Source organism: Crocuta crocuta, unplaced genomic scaffold (genome assembly GCF_008692635.1).
Source record: "Crocuta crocuta isolate KB4526 unplaced genomic scaffold, BGI_CrCroc_1.0 scaffold53, whole genome shotgun sequence".
Lineage (NCBI taxonomy): Eukaryota > Metazoa > Chordata > Mammalia > Carnivora > Hyaenidae > Crocuta > Crocuta crocuta.
This window is the reverse complement of record NW_027529432.1, coordinates 1,214,725-1,233,478: the sequence shown is the minus strand read 5'-3', so window position 1 is coordinate 1,233,478 and position 18,754 is coordinate 1,214,725. Positions and strand designations below refer to the sequence as shown.

Below are 18,754 nucleotides of genomic sequence, written 5' to 3'. Positions count from 1 at the left end.
CAGGGCTGGCCTCGGTCCCCCACCCCCACCCCCACGCAGGAAAGCCAAGAGGGAAGGCCCCCAGCCTCCACTCCCTCTGACTGCTCTGCTCTGCCCACAGACTCGCCTGGGCCTACCGGACCGCGCTCCCAGCTCTAAGGGGGCCCCGAAGCCTGCAGCCCGGGCCCCCCATTCTTCCCCTCGGCCCCCTGCGCCTCCGGAGCCTCCTAATAAAAGAACCCCAGTGTCGCAGCTCCTGCTGTCTGAGTGCTGGCTGGGCAAGGAGACAGCCCAGAGGGGTGTGGACAAGTGCTTCTGGCTGAAAGGGGCCGGCGAGCGCACTCGGTGAGCCGGGCGGGTGGAGGCAAGGGCCGGACGGCAGAGGCGGGCAGCAGCACGTTCCATTTATTGAGGGCCTGCCCCCAAGGAGCTCACAGCCTGGGGGCCAAGACCCCACGTGTGCCGGGGTGAGGGAAGAAAAGAGGCGAAGGCAAAAAGGAAGGCAATGCAGACACCGTGGCCCAAGCAAAGGGGGTGGAAAGCAGGCACAGGCAGGGGGAGGGGCGGGGGAGGAAGGGCGGCCTGGCAAGCCCTGCCTAGACCTCGGGACCACGGACCACGCGCAGGCTTGAAGGCTACCCTTCCCCCACCAGGTTGGCACCACCTGGGGGTACACCGGGGTGCCCCGGCTCCTCCACCTGCCCTGAGCCAGGCCCCATCACGTCAGGCCTCTCCACCCAGGACTGGACCATGCAGACCCCCGGTGGGGTCAGGTCCGAGGCCCGGACGGGCAGCGCGAGGTGCAGCCAGGTCAGGGCCTAGGAGGGAGCAGCTTGAAGCCTGGGTGATCCTCGGTCCCTGGGCAAGTCCCCAGGGAACTCCCAAGATTCTCCTGGAAGCCCCTGGGCCAGCTAAGGAGGGGAAGGGGGGGTTGCCACAAAGGAAGGAAGCGGAACCCCAGTAACCAGGAGGGGTCCCCAAGAGGCCTAGCCCCCTCAAAACTGCTCCTGGTGGGGAGGCTTGGACACAGACAGGTAGAAGGCCGAGAAGAACCCACCTGGGGGGGTTGGGGGGGGGCAGCCAGACACAGCAGCCAGGCAGGCAGCAGCAGAGCAGGGACACGCACACACGCGGCTCACCACCAGCATCCCCTTTAATAAAACGTGGAAGGTCGTGTGACGGGGAGGTGGGGGGAGGGGAGTGAAATATGACCATTTACAACCACAAAAAACCTCTGTACATGTCTAGCGCCTGGCAGAGGGGAGGGCGGGCAGGGCAGCAGCAGGCCGGGGCCAGCCCTATTTGTAGAGGATGTCGTAGTGTCCAGGCCGATAGAGAAGATAGACCTTGGGCTCGGAGCCCTCGGGGAAGATGTGCGGGTTGGTGGTGCCGCCCTCGCCGCGGTCCATGTACTCCACCTGGATGGAGACGCTGAGGGCCTGGGCCAGCGCGATGATGTGGATGTGGTCACTCTCCTTGCACATGGGCTCCACCTCCTGCGGCACAGGGAGGGGGGGGTCAGGGCCCCGGTCCCGGCGCCACTCTGCACACACCCCGGCCCGTGTCCCACCCCACCCCCCGACCCCTAGGGAGGAGAAAGGGGAGGGACGGCACCTGCTGACAGAACTCCTTGACGGTCCGGCCACCCTCGATGAAGTGCTCGAAGAACTTGCTCTCGCGCTGCAGGTAGCCCGAGGTGAGCAGCCGCAGGTACACCACCAGGTAGTCCGAGGTGCTCTGGTCGTTGAAGGAGGCCAGCAGGTCGGCTACGGAGGTCTGCTTTTCCACCTGCTCGATCAGGTCCATGAACTGCCACCCACAGAGGACAGAGGGCACAAGGGAGGAGATGGTCAGCCCCGCCCCCGCCCGCCCCGCCCGCCCCCCTGGCCAAGAGGGCTCACCGTGTTGTGGAAGTCCTCAATTGTGAACTCAGTGAAGCCCTGGGACACCAGGTCCTCTTTGCTCTTGGCAGACACAGCCTTAAACCTGCGGGCGGGAGGGAAAGGGGGGCCAGCATGGGCTCCTCGGCCAGCAGAGAGGCCGGCGCAGAAGTGGGGGACCGGCCAACACGGGGGGGGCCCCCACTCCCAGCTCAGAGCAGAAAACCACGGCGAGCGCCCAGCCACCGTCTGGCCTCAGGTGGCCCTGCACCTCCGAGTCGCCGAGAGCGGAAGGGGGCCTTCCCGGAACCCCCGCCCGCCGCCCGCGGCCACCACCCTCACCGTTGCAATTCCTTGCTGTCATCCAGCAGTGCCTCCAAGTGGGAGAATCCGAAAGCGCGATAGAAGCAGTTTCCATCAGGCCTGGTCTTGCGGATGTACGAGTACTTTTTGTGGAGGTCCTGCGAAGAGGCAGCCCCCACCCGCCACCCCCCTGCCCATCAGCTCCGGCCACAGCCAGGGAGGGCCAGAGAACCCCCCCACACACACACACACAGGTCACACCACAGAGGGGACCACTGAGCTCCCAGGGGCCACCCGCCATCCTCGGCCGCTGACGCCAGCGACGCGAGGCACCTAGAGATGCACTGGCCGGAGCCCCCGAACCCCGCGAAACTGTGTCTTAGGGACACGCTGGCTCCGTGGGCCACCAAAGCCGTCCCCGGCCACTAGGCAGGCCACGCTGCTGGGCCTGCAGGGCTGTTTGTGCAGAAAAAGAGGCAACTCGGTCAGTCCTCATCCAACACAGCTTTTCCGGAGAAGAGTCTTTCAAACCACGCGAGTCCAGGGCAAACGAGTTAGCACGTGGGTGTGGCGCTGGGCTCCACATCAAGTGTCCCCACTCAGGAACCAGTGGCCCTGGTCTCCTTTTTTTTAAACTTTTTTTCAATGTTTATTTTTGAGAGAGACACAGTGACACAGTGCGAGTCAGGGAGGGGCAGAGAGAGGGAGACACAGAATCCGAAGCAGGCTCCAGGCTCTGAGCTGTCAGCACAGAGCCCGACGCGGGCTCGAACTCACAAACTGTGAGATCATGAGCCGACCTAAAGTCGGACTCTTAACCGACTGAGCCCCGAGCCCTGCCCCAAGGCCTGGTCTCCTTCTAAACCCTACCCTGCCCTCCTCCATCTCTGGCTGCCTCCCCAAACGTGGTGGGCTTTCTTCTGTCTGCCGAACCTCCCCACACCGAGTGGGCCATCGGCACCGCCAGCAAGCAGGCCTCCCCTGGGCTACTTCAGGCCTTCTCCGTTCTCCTCCACCCCTCACCCCCTACCCACCTTCCCAATGACCTTGCTTCCTTTCTGAGGACTTCCACCCGGAACCCCTTAGCACCAACCAGCACACCTGCTCGCAGCCTTCTCTCCTAATTCCCCGAGGTCTGGGGCTGCTACTAGGCTGCCCCTCTGGGCCACATCAGAGCCCGTGAGCATCAACCAGGAAGCCTCCCCCTCCTCCTGCATCCATCAGTTTTTCTCTCCCTACTGTGTTGTTTTTTTTTTTAAACATTTATTTATTGAGAGACAGAGCAGGAGCAGGGGAAGGGCAGAGCGAAGGGGAGATACAGAATCTGAAGCAGGCTCCAGCCTCCCAGCTGTCAGCGCAGGGCCCGATGCGGGGCTCGAACCCACAAACTGCGAGATCACGACCTGAGCTGAAGTCGGACGCTTAACCCCCTGCCCCTCCCCCCCCAGGTGCCTCTCTCCCTACTGGTTTAGACTCGGTAGGACACAAACCCAAGGCTAGTTCCTGCTTCAAGAAAAAAATCCTCTGCTTCACACGAATTCCTTCCCAGCTCCCACCCAGCCCCTCCGCTCTCCTTTAGAGCGAAACTGTGCTCACCGTGTCCATTTCTCTTCTACTTACTCTACCCAAGCAGCCTTTAGTCAAGGTCGCACATGCCTTTCCTGAGTCCGAGGGCCAGGCCCACTCCTCCCCAGACTGGCCCCTCAGCAGCATTCACGAGGGTGGTCGTCACCCACCGGGGGACACCATCCACCCCACGACACCACCTCCACGCCCCCTCCTTCGTACTTCACACGGCCCGCAGGTCCCAGCCTCCCCGTGTCCTCCACCGCCTCTCCCCCTGTAAAGGTCAGGGCCGCCACCAAACCACACCGCACCCTCCCTCAAGACGCCACGTGCCAGAGGAAGCGCGAGCCACACACCTGTACACGTGCCTGCCGCGTGAATGGCACAACCCCACTCGGGCCTGGGAAAGCTTCCGCTCGCCCACGACAGTCTCGCATCTCTTGCCACTACTGGTCTTTGGGATCGACTGATTGATTTTAAACTATTTTAAGCAATCTCTATACCCAGTGTGGGGCTTGAACTTACAGCCTCCAGGATCAAGAGTCATGTGCTTTTACCCACCGAGCCAGTCAGGTGCCGCTGGTCCTGGGATTTAAATAGCCCCGGACGGAACTCTTCACCTGCCCCTGCCTCTGTCCTCCACTCCTATTTGACTCAAACATCCAACTGCCGCGCCCCCTGGTCCAGCACCTCCTGGTCCAGCCCGATGACGCCTCCTGACCGCTGACCCCTCCCCCCAATCCAATTGAAAGCAGAAGATCCAGAGGTTTGCTCCTCCTGCTGAGTCGGCTTCTGGCTGCTTCTTCAGGCACTCCCCTCCCCCCGGCGCGTTTACTGCAAGAGCCTCCTCCCAGGGCTCCCCACTCCAGCAGCCAGAGTAACCAGAGAAACCTGCTCATACTCCTCCTCTCCCAGCCCCCACCTGTGCCCCAGCTCTGCCGCCCACACTGTCCCCGAGCCCTGGCCACGCCGCCCAGGCGCCCACAGCCTGCTCCCGGGCCGCTTCCGGTCTGTCACTCCCAGCACCCCCTTCTCAGCAAGGCCTCTGACTCCCTCTCCCCTCTTCCTGCTTTACCTTCTCCAGGGCCTCTGACCTCTGACCTCCACACCCGAGCTCCCTCTGCCTTACTGTGTCTTCCCACAGGGACACGTATGCTTCACAAGGACCCTGTGGGTTGCAGTCATTGCTCTACCTCCGGTACCGAACGCAGTGCCTGGCGCACAGCCCGCACTCGGAGATGGTAAATCGCAGCGCACGTTGCACACAGAGGCCAAACGGCGGCAGCTACTAGAAGAGCTACTAGAAGCATTTTGAGCGCTTGCCGTGTGCCAGGCCCTTTGCTGGGGGCCAATGTCCGCTTTCCTAAATCTTCACAGGGGCCCCATCCAAAAAGGAGCCGGGTCACCCAAGTCTGCTCGGGCTCTGCTGTCTAGGCTTAGGATCCTCCCAGGGTGGAGATGGCCTCAAACACGTGGGGGGGGGGGCTGCCTAAGGCCCAAGGTCACACACAGCCAGAAGTGAAGCCAGAACTTGCACCCGGGTCTGCCAGGGCCCCGAGCCAGTGCCTTCCTGTCTCCACAGTCCTCGTGGGTAAATCACAAACGCTGAGCGAGGAGCAGACCACTGGCCACGCACAGCTGGGCCCGGCCTGCAGGTGTGCTGCCTGGCCCACACAACGTTTTAAACTTGAATTAGCTGCCTACTCTTGGAAGTCAGGAAATTCACATCAATATCATTATTTCTGGCTTGTCTGGGAAAACCAGACTCGGAAGCGATGGAGTGACAGGCATGGACGCTCCTATTTGCCCCAGGGACTTCCGCTCCCGGCTGTGGGCTGAGCCAGAGCTGTGACGTCCACTGCTTACCACCTACCCCTGCCTGCTGATTCTGATAACCCCAAAGGCCCCTCCTTTTACAGGTGGAAGGTTCTAAGCATCTCTGATCTTGGGCGGTGAGGGCGGCTTTACTGAGCCCTCGGGCAGTGCCTACCAGACACTTACTTACACATACCCACTGTCCTGGCTCACAGAGCGAGCGGTGAAGGGTCTTCCCTCGGGTTGTAAGTGCTACAACAGGGTCTTGCACAAGCCCACACATCTCTTCCCGGGCAGGACCCGCCCCTGCCATAACCCCACCTCTCCCAGCTACCCAGCCCCCACAGGCATCATCTCCCCAACCTCACAACCGCCTTGTGGGCAAATACTTTCATCATTCTGATTTCACAGAAAAGGACCCCACAGCTCAGAGACGGCGAAGGACCTGCCGAGAGGGTACAGCAGCCGTATGGCAGAGTGAGGAGAGCAAATCAAGGGCTTTTGATTCCAGAGCCCGCACACTTGAGGGACGGCAGCCAGAGGGCTCCCCTCCCCCCGACATGCTACCCTCTGAGGCAAGGCCAGCAAGGAGCAGGTTTGAAGCAGGCACACACTCCTGCCCCAACCCCCAGGGCTTTTCCTGCCCCGCCCCCTCAGCCAGGCTCTCACCTTGATCTTCTGTTGATAGATGTTGTCATCCTCAGCATACTCCTTGTACAAGACCGAGAGCTCCAGACGCTCCGAGACCAGAGGGTTCTGCACAGCAATCTGCAGCGGGGAGGAAAGCCACCACGCTCTGGCAGGTGGATGGAGTGACCCACACCAAACAGCCAGAACGCCTAAACGAGGGGTGCTGGAGCAATGACCTGGGTGGCACAGCCCCCTCTCCCCCAGTAAAGGCATCCAGTACCTAGCACAGCTTGGAGAGGAGGCGGCTTCCAAAGCAGAGATAAACAACCGGCCTCACGCCCAGCCTAGGCTTCCCCACAGTAGGGCCGCTGGCCACAGCCCCTCCCCCACAGTAGGGCCGCTGGCCACAGCCCCTCACCTCTTGCTGAATTCGGTCCTGCTGAGCCATGATGGCCTCATCATAAGCAAGACAGTTAACACCTGGAAGAAGGGAGAAAGCCAAGGATTACAGCGGGCCCCAGGCTCCCTCCACTCCAGGCTCCAGGCAGCCGGGCCAAGGACAAGAGCAGCCCAGGGAGAGCAGGCGTGGAATCCGGAAGCACGCATCTTCAACTGTGTGATCTTGGTAAAGTCCTTTCCCCACCCAGCCCCTAGTTTTCTCATCTTTTAAGTGAGGGGGGCAGGGGTGCGCCCTGCTCTGAGGTGTTTGTCCAGCTCTAACCCCTCCCACCCCCCTGCTTTCTAACATCAATTCCCAGCCACCTGGGAATGCTCTGGGGCCAGGCAAGGTCTCCTGGGGGGAAGTAAGATGAGGAGGCAGAGTTACGGGCTGGATGAAAGCTTCCCGTACGCCTGCATTTTACTCCGTCACACCCTTCCTCCTGCTGCTCTGCTGGGTATTCCTAATGCCCGTTTTATAGATAAAATGAATGCAGACGGGTGAAATAACCTGCCCAAGGTCACCCCTGGCAAAGACCTGTGCTCAAACCCAGGGGTGTCTAATTCTGAAGTCTGAGCTCTTTGTCATACTTCCTCTCCTCTGCTACCTTACTGCCCGGGCGTTTCCTCAACTATAAATGGGGGCTACTACCACCACCTTTCTCCCCTCTATTGAAATGCCAAGAGAAAGAGGTGCTACCCTGGAGGCAAACTGTTCATCAGAGAACTGGCAGATCCACCTGTGGGCCCCGCCCTCAGCAGCCACTGGTGCGGAGCCAGGAGACCTGAAATCTGGTCCTGGCTCTTTCTTTCCCCACGTGATCCTGAACAAGTCTCTTCTGGGGGGCCTGCGCCTCCAGCATTTGGTCTCTCAAGTGTGTGGTTAGAAGGTGGTGTGTGTGCTGAATGGCTTTCAAGGCCAAACCTCTGGAGTCAGAGCATCCTCAGCTGGGCCCTGACTAATCCCCTACACCGGAACAGGGCTGTCCCACCCACCCAAGTGACCTACTCGGTCCCCAGGGCCTAACCATGGGTGAAAAGACAGAGGGTGGCACCGTTTTTGAAAGGTCCAACTCCAGGGGTGTTCAGAAAACAATGCCCGGGCAGGCGGAAAGGGGCTGCTAGGCCAGAAGAGGGGACTCGACCAGAACCGGAGGCTGCAGTCCTCAGGGGCACACGCCCCGGCCGCTCACCGCCCCGGGCCGCCCGCAGCATCCCGAGCGGCCCGCCCAGTCCTTTGTGCTCCGCGGCCCGGCGTAACTCGACGCCCTCCCGGGCGCAGGCTGCTCAGTAGAAGGCGGGGGGCCAGGGCCCGGCCTAGGCCCCGGCCTGACTGCAAGGGCTGGGACCGGAGGGCTGGGGACCCGGGAGCCCCGCGCCCGGCGTGGAGGGGCTGGGNAGGCGGCGGGGGAAGAAGGGGCCGTCCGTGCGTTTCGTCCCCGGCCTCCGGCGGCCCCGCCCGCAGCCTCCTCGGGAAGCGGCGACCCGGCATCACCCCTGCTAGCCCGGGCCGGACGGCCCTCCCCGGGTCAGTACCTTCGGAGTCGCTGCCCAGCGGCTCCTGCTTCTGCTGCTGAGGTTCCTCCGCCGCCATCTTTAAACAGCGCCGCACTGCCGACCGCTTCCGGGTTAGCAGTTGCCCTCCTCCGGAAGAGAGCCCCTCCTCGTGGCCCCTCCTTGGCAACGCCCCTAGCGACGGGATCCCCTCCGGCGGAGTCACCTGTGGGGCTCGCTGCCAGGTGTGGCGGCGGTTGCGGCCGCCCCGCCCGCCCACCACCCGCCCTCTTGCTTGGCTCCGTCGTCCCTGTTCCCAAAGTGATAAGAAGCCTCCCGGAGCCGATTCAGATTTATTTTCACCGGAGTTTGAAGAGCGGATTGTGTTACTGTGATAAGTGGGAAGATGGTGTTAAAATCCCTCCGGAATTCTTGGCAGCGATGGCAGTGAGGAGAACCCGGCCGAGGAGACGGAATCGCGCTAACATCCGAGCCCCAGGACATCACCGCTTGGTTCCACTGTGCCTCGCTTCTGAGCGGGCCCAGGCTTTGGTGTCCTGTTCCGGCAGGGAGAACGTGTCCCTCTGGGTCAAGGCCAAAGTCTTGGGAACTAACTCTGGCCTCTGCGCCTTTCTGGCTATGAGAAAAGCAGTCTTTTTTTTTTTTTTTTTTTTTTTAAGAATTTGATAAAAATGGAAAACAGATTAGAGGTTGCCAGGGGCTAAGGGAGGGAGAGCGGAGGGAAGTGGATGTGATTGTAAAAAGGTGGGGTCCTTGTGGAAATGGAGATGTTCTAGATCTTTTTTCTTTAAGATCTTTTTCAAGTTTATTTATCTTGAGAGAGAGAGCTCACGCAAGCAGGGAAGGGACAGAGAGAAAGAGAGGGTACCCCAAGCAGGCTCTGCTGTCCACCCAGATGGGGCTCCATCCCACCAACCGTGAGATCACGACCTGAGCGGAAACAAGTGTCAGATGCTTAACCAACTGAACCACCCAGGAGGCACCCCTTAAGATTTTGTTTTTAAGTAATCACATCCAAGGTGGGGCTGAAACTCACAACCCTGAGCTTAAAGAGTCGCATGCTCCGTGGACTGAGCCAGCCAGGCGCCCCTGAAATGTCCTAGATCTTGACTATATACGAACCCCTGGTATGTGCTATACTGTCATTTTGCAAGACTTACCAATGGGGAAATTTCGGTAAAGGGATCTCTCTGTGTAACCGATTAAAATTGCCTGTGAGTTCGCCAAAAATAAAAAGTTTAAAAAAGTGGCGAGCCTGGGGTGCCATGCCAGTTCCATCCATAGGACACGCGACTCTTGATTTTGGGGCGGTATGTCTGAGCCCGGCTTCGGGGATAGAGTTTACTTAAAAAGATAAGTAAAGCAGCAAGTCTTTGGATGTTAAAGATGCTATTGAGAGAAATTACAGTGTGTGGCTTGGTTTCCCAACTTTTCGCTGTTAAGGGACTTCGTCATGATGGGAGGGGGGTGTTTTAGCTGGAGGAGGAGCTGTGCCTGAGTCCCATGCAGACCCCTCAGTTTGTGACAGTTCGGGAGTGGAATGTGACAGTATTTTCATGGGCCACCCCCAGTACTGGGGCAGGTGCCCTTGGTGCCCGGGCTCACCACACAGCCCACAGTGGCCTTGTCACCGCATCACTGCAAATGCCAAATTTGTATTCCAGCAACACTGCAAGTTCCTATTTATTGGATCCTTGAGCCTGCGTGTCACTTCTAAACTCCGGAAGGCAAAGGGTCCACCCCGTTTGGACCCATGCTCACCAAAATGTTCATACCTTCTCCCAGTATTAATATTGAAATCTCTAACTGCCAGTCAGATCTTCCGTTCGTAGGACTAGGATTCTCAAATGGAGAGCTCAGACAGTTGACGTGATTTCTACTTGGCTTTTCAAAAGCTTGAAAACTGCTGTAAGACAACTTCACCTCTAACCCCCCTTACTTTGACCACGGAGTCTCTGAGGCATGGAGGGACACAGGGGGAGCTGGGGTCAGGACTAATGGTCAAGACCAGCTCTGAAGACTGAGAAGGAATCCCAGTTGTGACCCAGTGATGGACCACAGCCAGGCTGCCAACACCATGTAAATACCTCCCTCCGGGGTACTTGGGCTTGAAAAGCCAATGTACAGGGGCGCCTGGGTGGCTCGGTCAGTTGAGCGTCTGACTTCAGCTCAGGTCATGATCTCACGATTCACAAGTTCGAGCCCCACATTGGGTTTTGTGCTGTCAGCGCAGAGCCTCGGGCCTACTTCGAGTTCTGTGTCTCCCTCTCTTCTCTGCCCCTTCCCTTCTCATGCTCGTGCTCTCTCTCTCTCTCGAAAACAAACATTAAAAAAAGTGTTTTAAAAACCCACCAATGTACAAAAGTAACAAAGGTCCTCTCTCCTACCTGCTGCTCAGCCTGTCCCCTAGTAGGCAGAATGGGAAGGAGGGGTACCTGGCTGGCTCGGTCAGTGGAGTGGGAGAGTCTTGATCTTAGGGTTGTGGGTTTGAGCCCCAGCTTGGGTGTAGAGATTACTTAAAAATAAAATCTTTAAAAAAAAAAATAGGAAGGGAACAGCCAGAGGGAGGCTTTGGCTCTTAATCTAGCCCAGGATGGTCAGCTTTTGCCCCAATCTTCTCTATGCTGATTTATTGGGCAGTTAGTAACTATTTCTGTACCCTCATTTCATTTCTTCTATTACTCTCACCACTTTATTATTTTTTTAAGTTTATTTTTTTTTGATGGAAGGGACTAGAAAGAGAGAATCTGAGCAGGCTTGAGGCTCTCAGCTGTCAGCACAGAACCCGATGTGAGGCTTGAGCCCACCAACTGAGAGATGATGACCTGATCCGAAGTCAGCAGCTTAAAGTGCTTCACCCAGGCGCCCCTACTCTTACCATTTTAAAATGGATTTTGATTCGCTATCCTAAGCATCTAAAGTCCAACAACATGTTTGCCAGGAAATCACCAGCATAGCTCCAGGTGTTTATCTCTGCCTCCCAATTTACCAGTCCAGAAGTGGTCCAGTGCTGCTGGCCCTGACTGCCCGGTCTTGGATTGAAACAGGTCATTTTCAGGGCACCTGGGTGGCTCAGTCGGTTAAGGGTCCAACTTTGGCTCAGGTCATGGCCTCACCATTTGAGAGTTCAAGCCTCACCTCGGGCTCCATGCTGATATCTCGGAGCCTGGAGCCTCCTTCAGATTCTGTGTCTCCCTCTCTCCCTGCCCCTCCCCTACTCACACTCTGTCTCTCTCTCTCTCTCTCTCTCAAAAAAATAAACATTAAAGATTTTTAAGAAAAAGAAACAGGCCGTGTTTGCACTCGGGTTCAGACTGCCGTTGAATACAGTCACCAAGGTGACAAGCGACAGAGGACTTTATTTTCCATCGTGCTGACATGGCAGACACCTCCTCATGGTCCTGCTGGCACACCCCACTTCCGTGTGTGAAGGACTCTGTCAGGAGGAGGGAGAAGGGACTCCATACCTGGACCCAGACAGAAAGCTCAGCCCCAGAGGGAGAGTTTAGGGACAGCACAGAGGCTGTAGGGGGCGCCATGGCTCCCAGCTCCCAAGCCCACCAGAGCACTCCCACCTCTGGGGGGGCGGAGGGGAGGAGGCCAGGCAACAATGACCCAGCACAGGTCCTAGGACAGCCACAGTCCCCCAGGGAGGCCATGGCCAGGAGAAAGCCTCCAAGGTGGACCAGAGCAGAGGGGTTGGTAATCCTTCCCAAGGCAGGTTTGGGAGTCCGGCATCTGCCCCGATGGGAGGGGCTGGGGCGCGCGGCCCAAAGCGAACCTCTAGAGCTGTTGCCACAGGAACCCATGATGGGCGACAGGCAGCCCGCTCCAAGGTCATGGTCTAGAGAGGCTGTGATGGTGCAGAGGGCCGACTGGTGAAGCCCAGCAGGGGCTATACATTGAAGCCACTGGCTCAGCTGATACTTGCCTGCAGGGTCCAGACACCTAAGGCAGAAAGCAATTAGAGGGGGGTGGAGATGGCCAAGGGAGAGCACCCCCCCACACACACACAACCCCCACACCTCATTCGGGCACTGTCCTCCTGTAAATGGCTCACATTCCAATTCACCTCTGTCCCTTGAGGATCCCAGCCACTGGAGCCAACCCTCCCGTGAGAGCCTCGTAGCGCAGGGAGGACAATGCTTTAGTCTCCTTGTTGCTGCCATGACAAATCATCACCAATCTTGTGGCTTAAAACAACACGGATGTATGGGGCGCCTGGGTGGCTTAGTCGGTTAAGCGTCCGACTTTCGCTTAGGTCATGATCTCGCGGTTCGTGGGTTTGAGCCCCGCGTTGGGCTCTGTGCTGACTGCCAGCTCGGAGCCTGGAGGCTGTTTCAGTCTGTGACTCCCTCTCTCTCTGACCCTCCCCTGCTCACGCTGTCTCTCTGTCTCTCTCCTAGAAATAAATAAAACATTTTTAAAAATTAAAAAAAAAAACAAAACAAAACGCAGATGTATAGTATGACAGTTCTAGAGGTCAGGGGTCTGGTATGGGCTTCACCAGACTAAAAGGAAGGTATCTGCAGGCTGGGTTCCCTTCTGGAAGCTCTGAGACTCTGCTTCTATCTGTGCCGGTTAGTGGTGGATTCCGTTCCTCGCAGCTGTAGGATTAAAGGCCTCGATTCTTGCCAGCTGTAAACTGAGGGCTGTCCTTGGCTTCCAGAAGCCACGGCATTCCTTAGTTCACGACGCTCTATCTTCAAAGCCAGCAACAGCAGGCAAAGTCCTTCCCAGGTGGCATCTCTGAGATACTCGTCACCTGCTTTCCCTGTCTACCTTAGGGACACCTGTGATTACACTGCGCCTACCGGGGACTCTCCTATCTCAACATGCTTCACATCTGCAGGGGCGCCTGGGTGGCTCAGTCGGTTGAGTCCAACTTTGGCTCAGGTCATGATCTCATGGTTCGTGAGTTCGAGCCCTGTGTCGGACTCTGTGCTCACAGCTCAAAACCTGGAGCCTGATGCCAGACAGATTCTGTGTGTCCCTCTTTCTCTGCCCCTCCCCTGCTCATGATCTGTCTCTTTCTCCCAAAGCTAAATAAATGTTAAAAAATAAATAAGTAAATAAAAAATCACATCTGCAAAGTCCAGGCACAAGGGCACAGTCCTCTCTGAGGGGGCGTTACCCTGCCTGCCACATCACCGTCATTTTACAATCCTGAAAACTGAGGCTCGGGGAGCCTACCTGACTTGACCAAGGTCATGGAATAAATGGCCAAGCCAGGTCTCAAAGCCACGCCCCCTCCCAGTACTTTCCTTCACATTATAGCCTCTACCAGGACTGCAGCCTCTCCCGGCCCAGTGTGCACTCCGGGGGCCAAACACACCCACTCCTGCAGACCCGGCAGCCGAGAGGCACCCACAACACGGTCTCATAAAGTACCATTTGCTAGTACAGGGAGCCTTGTTTTCTCCGCAGGGGATGGATGCAGGGCCCCTGTCGGGTTAGGAGAGAGAGGGACACTGAATGGTGACCAGATTTCAGACCTAGTGGCCACAACTGGGGACCAAGGGGAGGACGGGGTTCAAGCATGACTGCACCCTACACTCTCGACCACCCCCCACAGGTGCCGCGGGACCGAGCCCGCTGTGGGAGAGCAAGAACCGGAGTGGCTGATGGGCTTGCTGGGGCCCTTCTCCGACCCGAAAGCACTTGCCCGTAACCACTGGTTTCCCATCAACTCGAGCAGTGGCCCGAGATGCACAGCTGTGGGCTGGAGTTGTCCTTCTGGGACGAGGGGACCACCGTGTTCCTCTAGGCTCCAGGGGGACCAAAACGGGGGACACCCAATAAAAGCTGTTGTCAAGGCAGTGGAGTTACCTTAGAAACTCAAGACCATTCTCTTCTGGGGTCATGTTCTTGTTTCATGGCAGCTCCATGGGCTAATCAGAGCCCACGGCAAACCTGGGCCGACCAAGAGCCACCCTCGGAGCCCTCTGCTCAGGAGGTGTGAGGCGGGAGAGCCTCCCAGAATGAGGCAGGAGACACGGGCCACCCTGTGGTTTGGGAGGCTGTAGCCAAGAGGTCTCTCCCTGCCAGAGACAAGGGGTCTTGGGGTACCAGCAGGTGACCGGTGGATGCCCCTTGCTCCGCGGAACCAGCCTGGCCCTCCGGATGCTCTGTGGGCTCACCCCCTCCCCCGGCCAACAGCCCAATCTGCACAACCCGCCCGCACTCTCAGCCCAGTCCCTTTAGGCCCAGACATAAAGGCTGGTCTGTGTGGAAAGAAAGCCTCTCGGGAGGCAGGCGACCATGCCCGTACCCTGCAGGGAAGCAGTCACGGGCGGAAGTTGGACTTGCTCCTCTATCCAGCGTGTCCCACCGCGGAGGTGCCCCGGCCCCCGCAGGAAGACGCACTGAGGAAGGGCCCTGGGATTGGAGAAGCGGCACATTCCGCAAGCCAAGAAAGGCGGGGGCCGGGGAAGGAGGCAGGGAGCACAAGGAAGCCGCTCGCTCCAGAGGCAGTGACGGATATAACACTCAAAGGGGCCCTGGGGCTGACGTGAGAAAGCAAGACGTTATAAAGTGCCCACCTCCAACGAGGAAGAACAAGAAGCTCCTGAGCAATGGCTGGAGCCCAGCCCCCAGGAGCAGAGGGAAGGCTGGACCCACAGAGAGGACTTCCAGCTGCGGAGCTGGCCCCAGTGAGAAAGACAGAACACAGACACCCATGCAAGCCATAGCCCGGAGCTTGGCGCCAGCGAGGAGCTAGACAGGAGGAGCGAGGAAGGGCTTCCCGGGGCGACAGGATTTGTTTCCCCCCGAAGCCAGGCAACACAGGAAAGCGGGCAAAGGAAGCACCGCCTCCAGGCAGCAAGAACAGCCGAGCATGCGTGACCTACCACAGTGGAGTCAGCCAGCAGGGACACCCCTGCCCAACACCATCCTCAGCTCAAGTGTGGAGGCCGGAGCCCAGGCCGAAGACACGAGGAGTTTCTGAAGCAAGGTTTAAACAGACTTTATTGTGACAAGGAGGGCCCTACTGGGCAGGGCCTTATACACCAGCATATATGGTCCCAGGAGGTCCCCGTGGAGAAGTCGAGAGGTCCTGATTGCAGACGAGGTCAGTGTAATGGAAGGGCATGATCCGGGGAAGGCCGGCCAGGAATGCAGCAGACATGATCAGGAGAGGCCAGGGGTGGTCAGGCCACAGGGTGAGGGACAGGCCAGTCCCCTTCACTCCCGCTTCTTATAGTTCTCCAGATGGGACAGGACCCAGCCCGCCGGCAGGAGGAAACACAGGAAACAGGAGGTGAGCCCAATGGCGACTTCCTACAGAGTACAAGAAAGAACGAGATCCCGCACGATAAGGATCCCCCAAGGCTTCCCGGCACCAGAAACCCCCTTTCGGGGAGTCCGGATTCAGGCTTCAGAGATTAGCAGACCCAAGGCCCACTTGAGGCCTTGAGGCAAAGGGTCAGATCTGGGGGTGGGGGCCAGCCTGTGTTAGGATCCACAGAGAAATCCACCACGAGATGCTAAAGCAAAGGGACAGGAACAAGGAATTAAATCCGTGTGGTCTTTTGGGATCCAGGAACCATGCAGAGGCTGATGACCCTAAAATTGCACCTCTCCTTCTTTGCCTTAAAAAGCCCCTCTCCTCAGGGCGCCAAGCTGGCTCAGCTGGTAGATCATGTGGCCCTTGATCTCGGGGCCGTGAGTTGCAACCCCACTCTGGGTGTAGAGATTACTTAAAAATAAGACCTTAAAAACAAAACCATCTCTCTTCCCATCTCCTTTCCAGGACTGTCATTCAGCCTCCGGGGCTAGAATAAAAGGCTTTTCACAGCCACCTCCACATTCCCTATGGCAGTAAAGATCACAGCATAGCTTGGGTGCTAGACTTGAATTCAAGATACTTCTTTGCCGCTGAAGGTTTGACTTTTGACAAGTGGATACAGTGCTCCTAAATTTCAGTTCCCTCAACCACGAAATCGAGATGACGGCCACTTGTTCTCAGGGTCTCCGGGACCAGCGCAGCGGTCTTGGCAGCGTCTGGCACGCAGTGGACACTCAGCAGATGCCCGCTGCAACTATGATCACTAGTATTTCCTCAATAGCTGCGGCTCTTCGGGCTCTGCTCCTAACTGGGGCCCACCGACCTGGATTCTGAAGACTCGCACTCGAGGCCGAGTTCTGCCGCTCAGACAAATGCACAAAAGCGCCAAACAGGTGAAAGTCATTAAGGGTTAAACTCCCTCTCATTTCTGGAAATGACAAAGACCCACCTTCCCTAATAATCAACAGTGGTAACAACCAGTAGCGCCGCTGACAGTCGTTACGCAACCCCCATGAGCCGATGAGTAAACAGGCTCGAGGCTGCACAGCACGTAAGTGACAGAAATAGGGCTGAATCGAGATCCTGGTTGTTGACTGAGCCCCGATTGCCGCCCGGGCACTGTCCCTCTCATTCGCGCTCTCCAGACACGCCCAAACCCCTGTTGCTCCCTGCTAAGCTGCGGGCCGCGAGGTGCAGGGCACTCTCAGGGCCGCCGAGGTCCAGCGCGCCAGACCGGCCATCCGCAAACTCGCCGCGGGACCCCCAGTCTGGCTCGCTGCATCTCCCGCGCCCTGCCCGGCCCACTCCTCACCATGGTCCCGAGCTGCTCCCGCGGAGGCTTGGAATGGATCTGAGCACGCTGCACCGGGAGCCGCCGGGTTAGGCCTGTCAGGCCCCTCACCAGCAGCGGGGTCAGTACAGACATGACTGCAAGGAATGACTGCAGACAGTGGCCACCAGCAGCCCAAGGTCGGGAAGTCAAAATGGCGGCGGCGGCCGGAAGTTCCGGCTCTGGGGAGGCTGGGAAAGGGCGGCCCGGAAGTCTCCCGGAAATGACGCAAGGACACACCTCTCACCCGCCCCCGTCAGTTTTTGGCGCGCTCCTCGAAAGAGCCAATCGACGCCATTTTACCACCAATGGGCGGGGCGAGGAGGGGCGTTCCCTTCAGTTATGCCCCACCTCCAGCGTGGCCTACCTTCTTGAGTGACACCGAAAGCCACCCAATCATATAAGCCAGAAACGAGGCGGCATTCTTGACTCCTCCCTTCATTCATTCTTTTTAAAAAATCTCTCTATTCAGAATCCTTCTCCGCCAGGCTTCCATTATTTCTGGCCAGAACGCCTGACACCAACCTTGTAATTGAACTCGACTCATTACTATTACCCTCTCCAATTTCAGTCTCCATGCAGTGGCAGCCGGCCTTTCATCCTCTCTCCCTTCTTCCCTTCTTCTTTAAACATAAATCTAACCAACCCATATAATCCACTTTAAAAATTTGCAGTGGCTGCCCACTGCTTACTAGACAAAATCCTAATTCCTGGATGTCAAACTCCAACCCCATCTCTACTTACTCCACACCTTTCTTCTTGCTTTCTGATCCTCCCCACCCCCAAGCCTCTTGCTTCTTTGTATCTTACGTTCTATTTAGAACCCTTTTCACCTCTGACCTAGCCTTCCTTTCTCACCACACCAACTCCTACTTCCAGGCCTCCACTTGCTGATAGTTTACTTTTATTCCACAAATATTCACTAGCCCCTACTATACGCCAGGAACTGTCCAACACAAGGTGGACAAGGACTCCTTTTATCACAGAACTGACATTCCAGAGGGGAGAAACGGACAATACACAAGCACTTAATGAGAAGCTATCAAAAGTGCTGTGATGTGATAGGAAGTGACAAGGTAGCACTGCATCAGGAAGCCTATGCCACCTTTGTGTCCTGCAGCCCCGTTTTTGCTCTACCCACAGGGTCAGTCTCCATCCCTAGATCGGGGGCCACCTGAGGGCAGGGCAGAGCGTGTGTCTGGTTCACCGCCGTCTCCAAGGAACCTGGCACACATCACTCAGAAAAAGTTTAGGAATTTCAGGAGACTGAACAGTATTCCAGTGGAAAGGGAGGGGCCAGCCACAGAGCCAGGCCTTAACTGCACAATCTCATTCCATCTTCACAACGATGCCATCAGGGATTTGCTATTATTTCAAAGTTTTTTTTACAAATGAGGAAATAAGCCTAGAAAGCAGATCTGCTCAAGGTAATGCAGTCACAAGGCTGCCTCGCCAGGATTCCAGGAGGGCAGGTCTATCTGCTCCAAAACCCACACTTTTAACCGTTACACAAGCTACCGCAGAGGGAGTTTCCAGAGGTTCAAGTTTGGTCATCGTGGTCAATAGCATCAAAGACTGCGGCAGAGGGTGGGGGTGGGGTCGGGTGAGATGGCAAGATGAGGTAGGGAAGCTGAAAGGACTCCATTTTAGAATGGCTCTGTCTTGGGGCTCCTGGCTGGCTCAGGAGCACGTGACTCGTGATTTCATGGTTGTGAGTTTGAGCCCCTCCTTGGATGTAGACTTTATATATATATATATATAAAATATTAGAATATATATTTTAAATAGAATATATAATAGAATATGAATTTTTATATGTTATAAANTGCGAGATGGCTTCTCTCGGAGAGAGAGGAAGGAGGCAAGAGGCAGGGGGAACTTAAAAACTGCAGTGGCGTCTACAAATCCCAGGGCAGCATTTGCACCTGTGTGGGTCTGCCTTTGGGATTAATACCAACATCTCTGGTTTTGCCCCAGCCTCCAGGGACCCCGCCTCCAGGCCAGGGACAG

General features: G+C 57.3%; 2 protein-coding genes and 1 long non-coding RNA gene across 3 annotated transcripts in view; 1 reads left to right on the top strand and 2 right to left on the bottom strand.

Moving 5' to 3' along the window:
• Positions 1-231, top strand: part of LOC144227917 (uncharacterized) — a 966-nt gene extending 735 nt beyond the window's left edge. Inside the window, exon 2 of the long non-coding RNA XR_013334070.1 lies at positions 101-231. This is a non-coding gene — a long non-coding RNA (uncharacterized LOC144227917). The remainder of the gene's footprint in view (positions 1-100) is intronic.
• A 135-nt stretch (positions 232-366) lies between these two features.
• OTUB1 (OTU deubiquitinase, ubiquitin aldehyde binding 1) lies at positions 367-8,251 on the bottom strand. The gene is made up of 7 exons (XM_077759698.1): positions 8,148-8,251; positions 6,592-6,653; positions 6,213-6,311; positions 2,202-2,320; positions 1,881-1,965; positions 1,594-1,788; positions 367-1,475 (listed from the first exon to the last, which is right to left on the bottom strand). The coding sequence occupies exons 1-7, from the start codon at positions 8,203-8,205 to the stop codon at positions 1,278-1,280; spliced, it is 816 nt and encodes a 271-aa protein (XP_077615824.1). The 5' UTR covers positions 8,206-8,251; the 3' UTR covers positions 367-1,277.
• Positions 8,252-15,077: 6,826 nt separating this feature from the next.
• COX8A (cytochrome c oxidase subunit 8A) lies at positions 15,078-16,910 on the bottom strand. The gene is made up of 2 exons (XM_077759699.1): positions 16,727-16,910; positions 15,078-15,407 (listed from the first exon to the last, which is right to left on the bottom strand). Exons 1-2 carry the CDS (start codon positions 16,838-16,840, stop codon positions 15,312-15,314), a joined length of 210 nt encoding a protein of 69 aa, XP_077615825.1. The 5' UTR covers positions 16,841-16,910; the 3' UTR covers positions 15,078-15,311.
• Between the last annotated feature and the right edge of the window lie 1,844 nt (positions 16,911-18,754).

What these genes read in the sequence shown, in the direction of transcription:
- OTUB1 (XM_077759698.1), bottom strand. Translation starts at nt 8,205, where the DNA reads ATGGCGGCGGAGGAACCTCAGCAGCAGAAGCAGGAGCCGCTGGGCAGC. An exon ending in AGGACCGAATTCAGCAAGAG is followed by an intron (nt 6,312 to 6,591) that starts GTGAGGGGCTGT and finishes TCCCCGCTGCAG; the next exon opens with ATTGCTGTGCAGAACCCTCT. An exon ending in TCTATCAACAGAAGATCAAG is followed by an intron (nt 2,321 to 6,212) that starts GTGAGAGCCTGG and finishes GCCTCTTCGCAG; the next exon opens with GACCTCCACAAAAAGTACTC.
- COX8A (XM_077759699.1), bottom strand. Translation starts at nt 16,840, where the DNA reads ATGTCTGTACTGACCCCGCTGCTGGTGAGGGGCCTGACAGGCCTAACC. An exon ending in GGGAGCAGCTCGGGACCATG is followed by an intron (nt 15,408 to 16,726) that starts GTGAGGAGTGGG and finishes TGTACTCTGTAG; the next exon opens with GAAGTCGCCATTGGGCTCAC.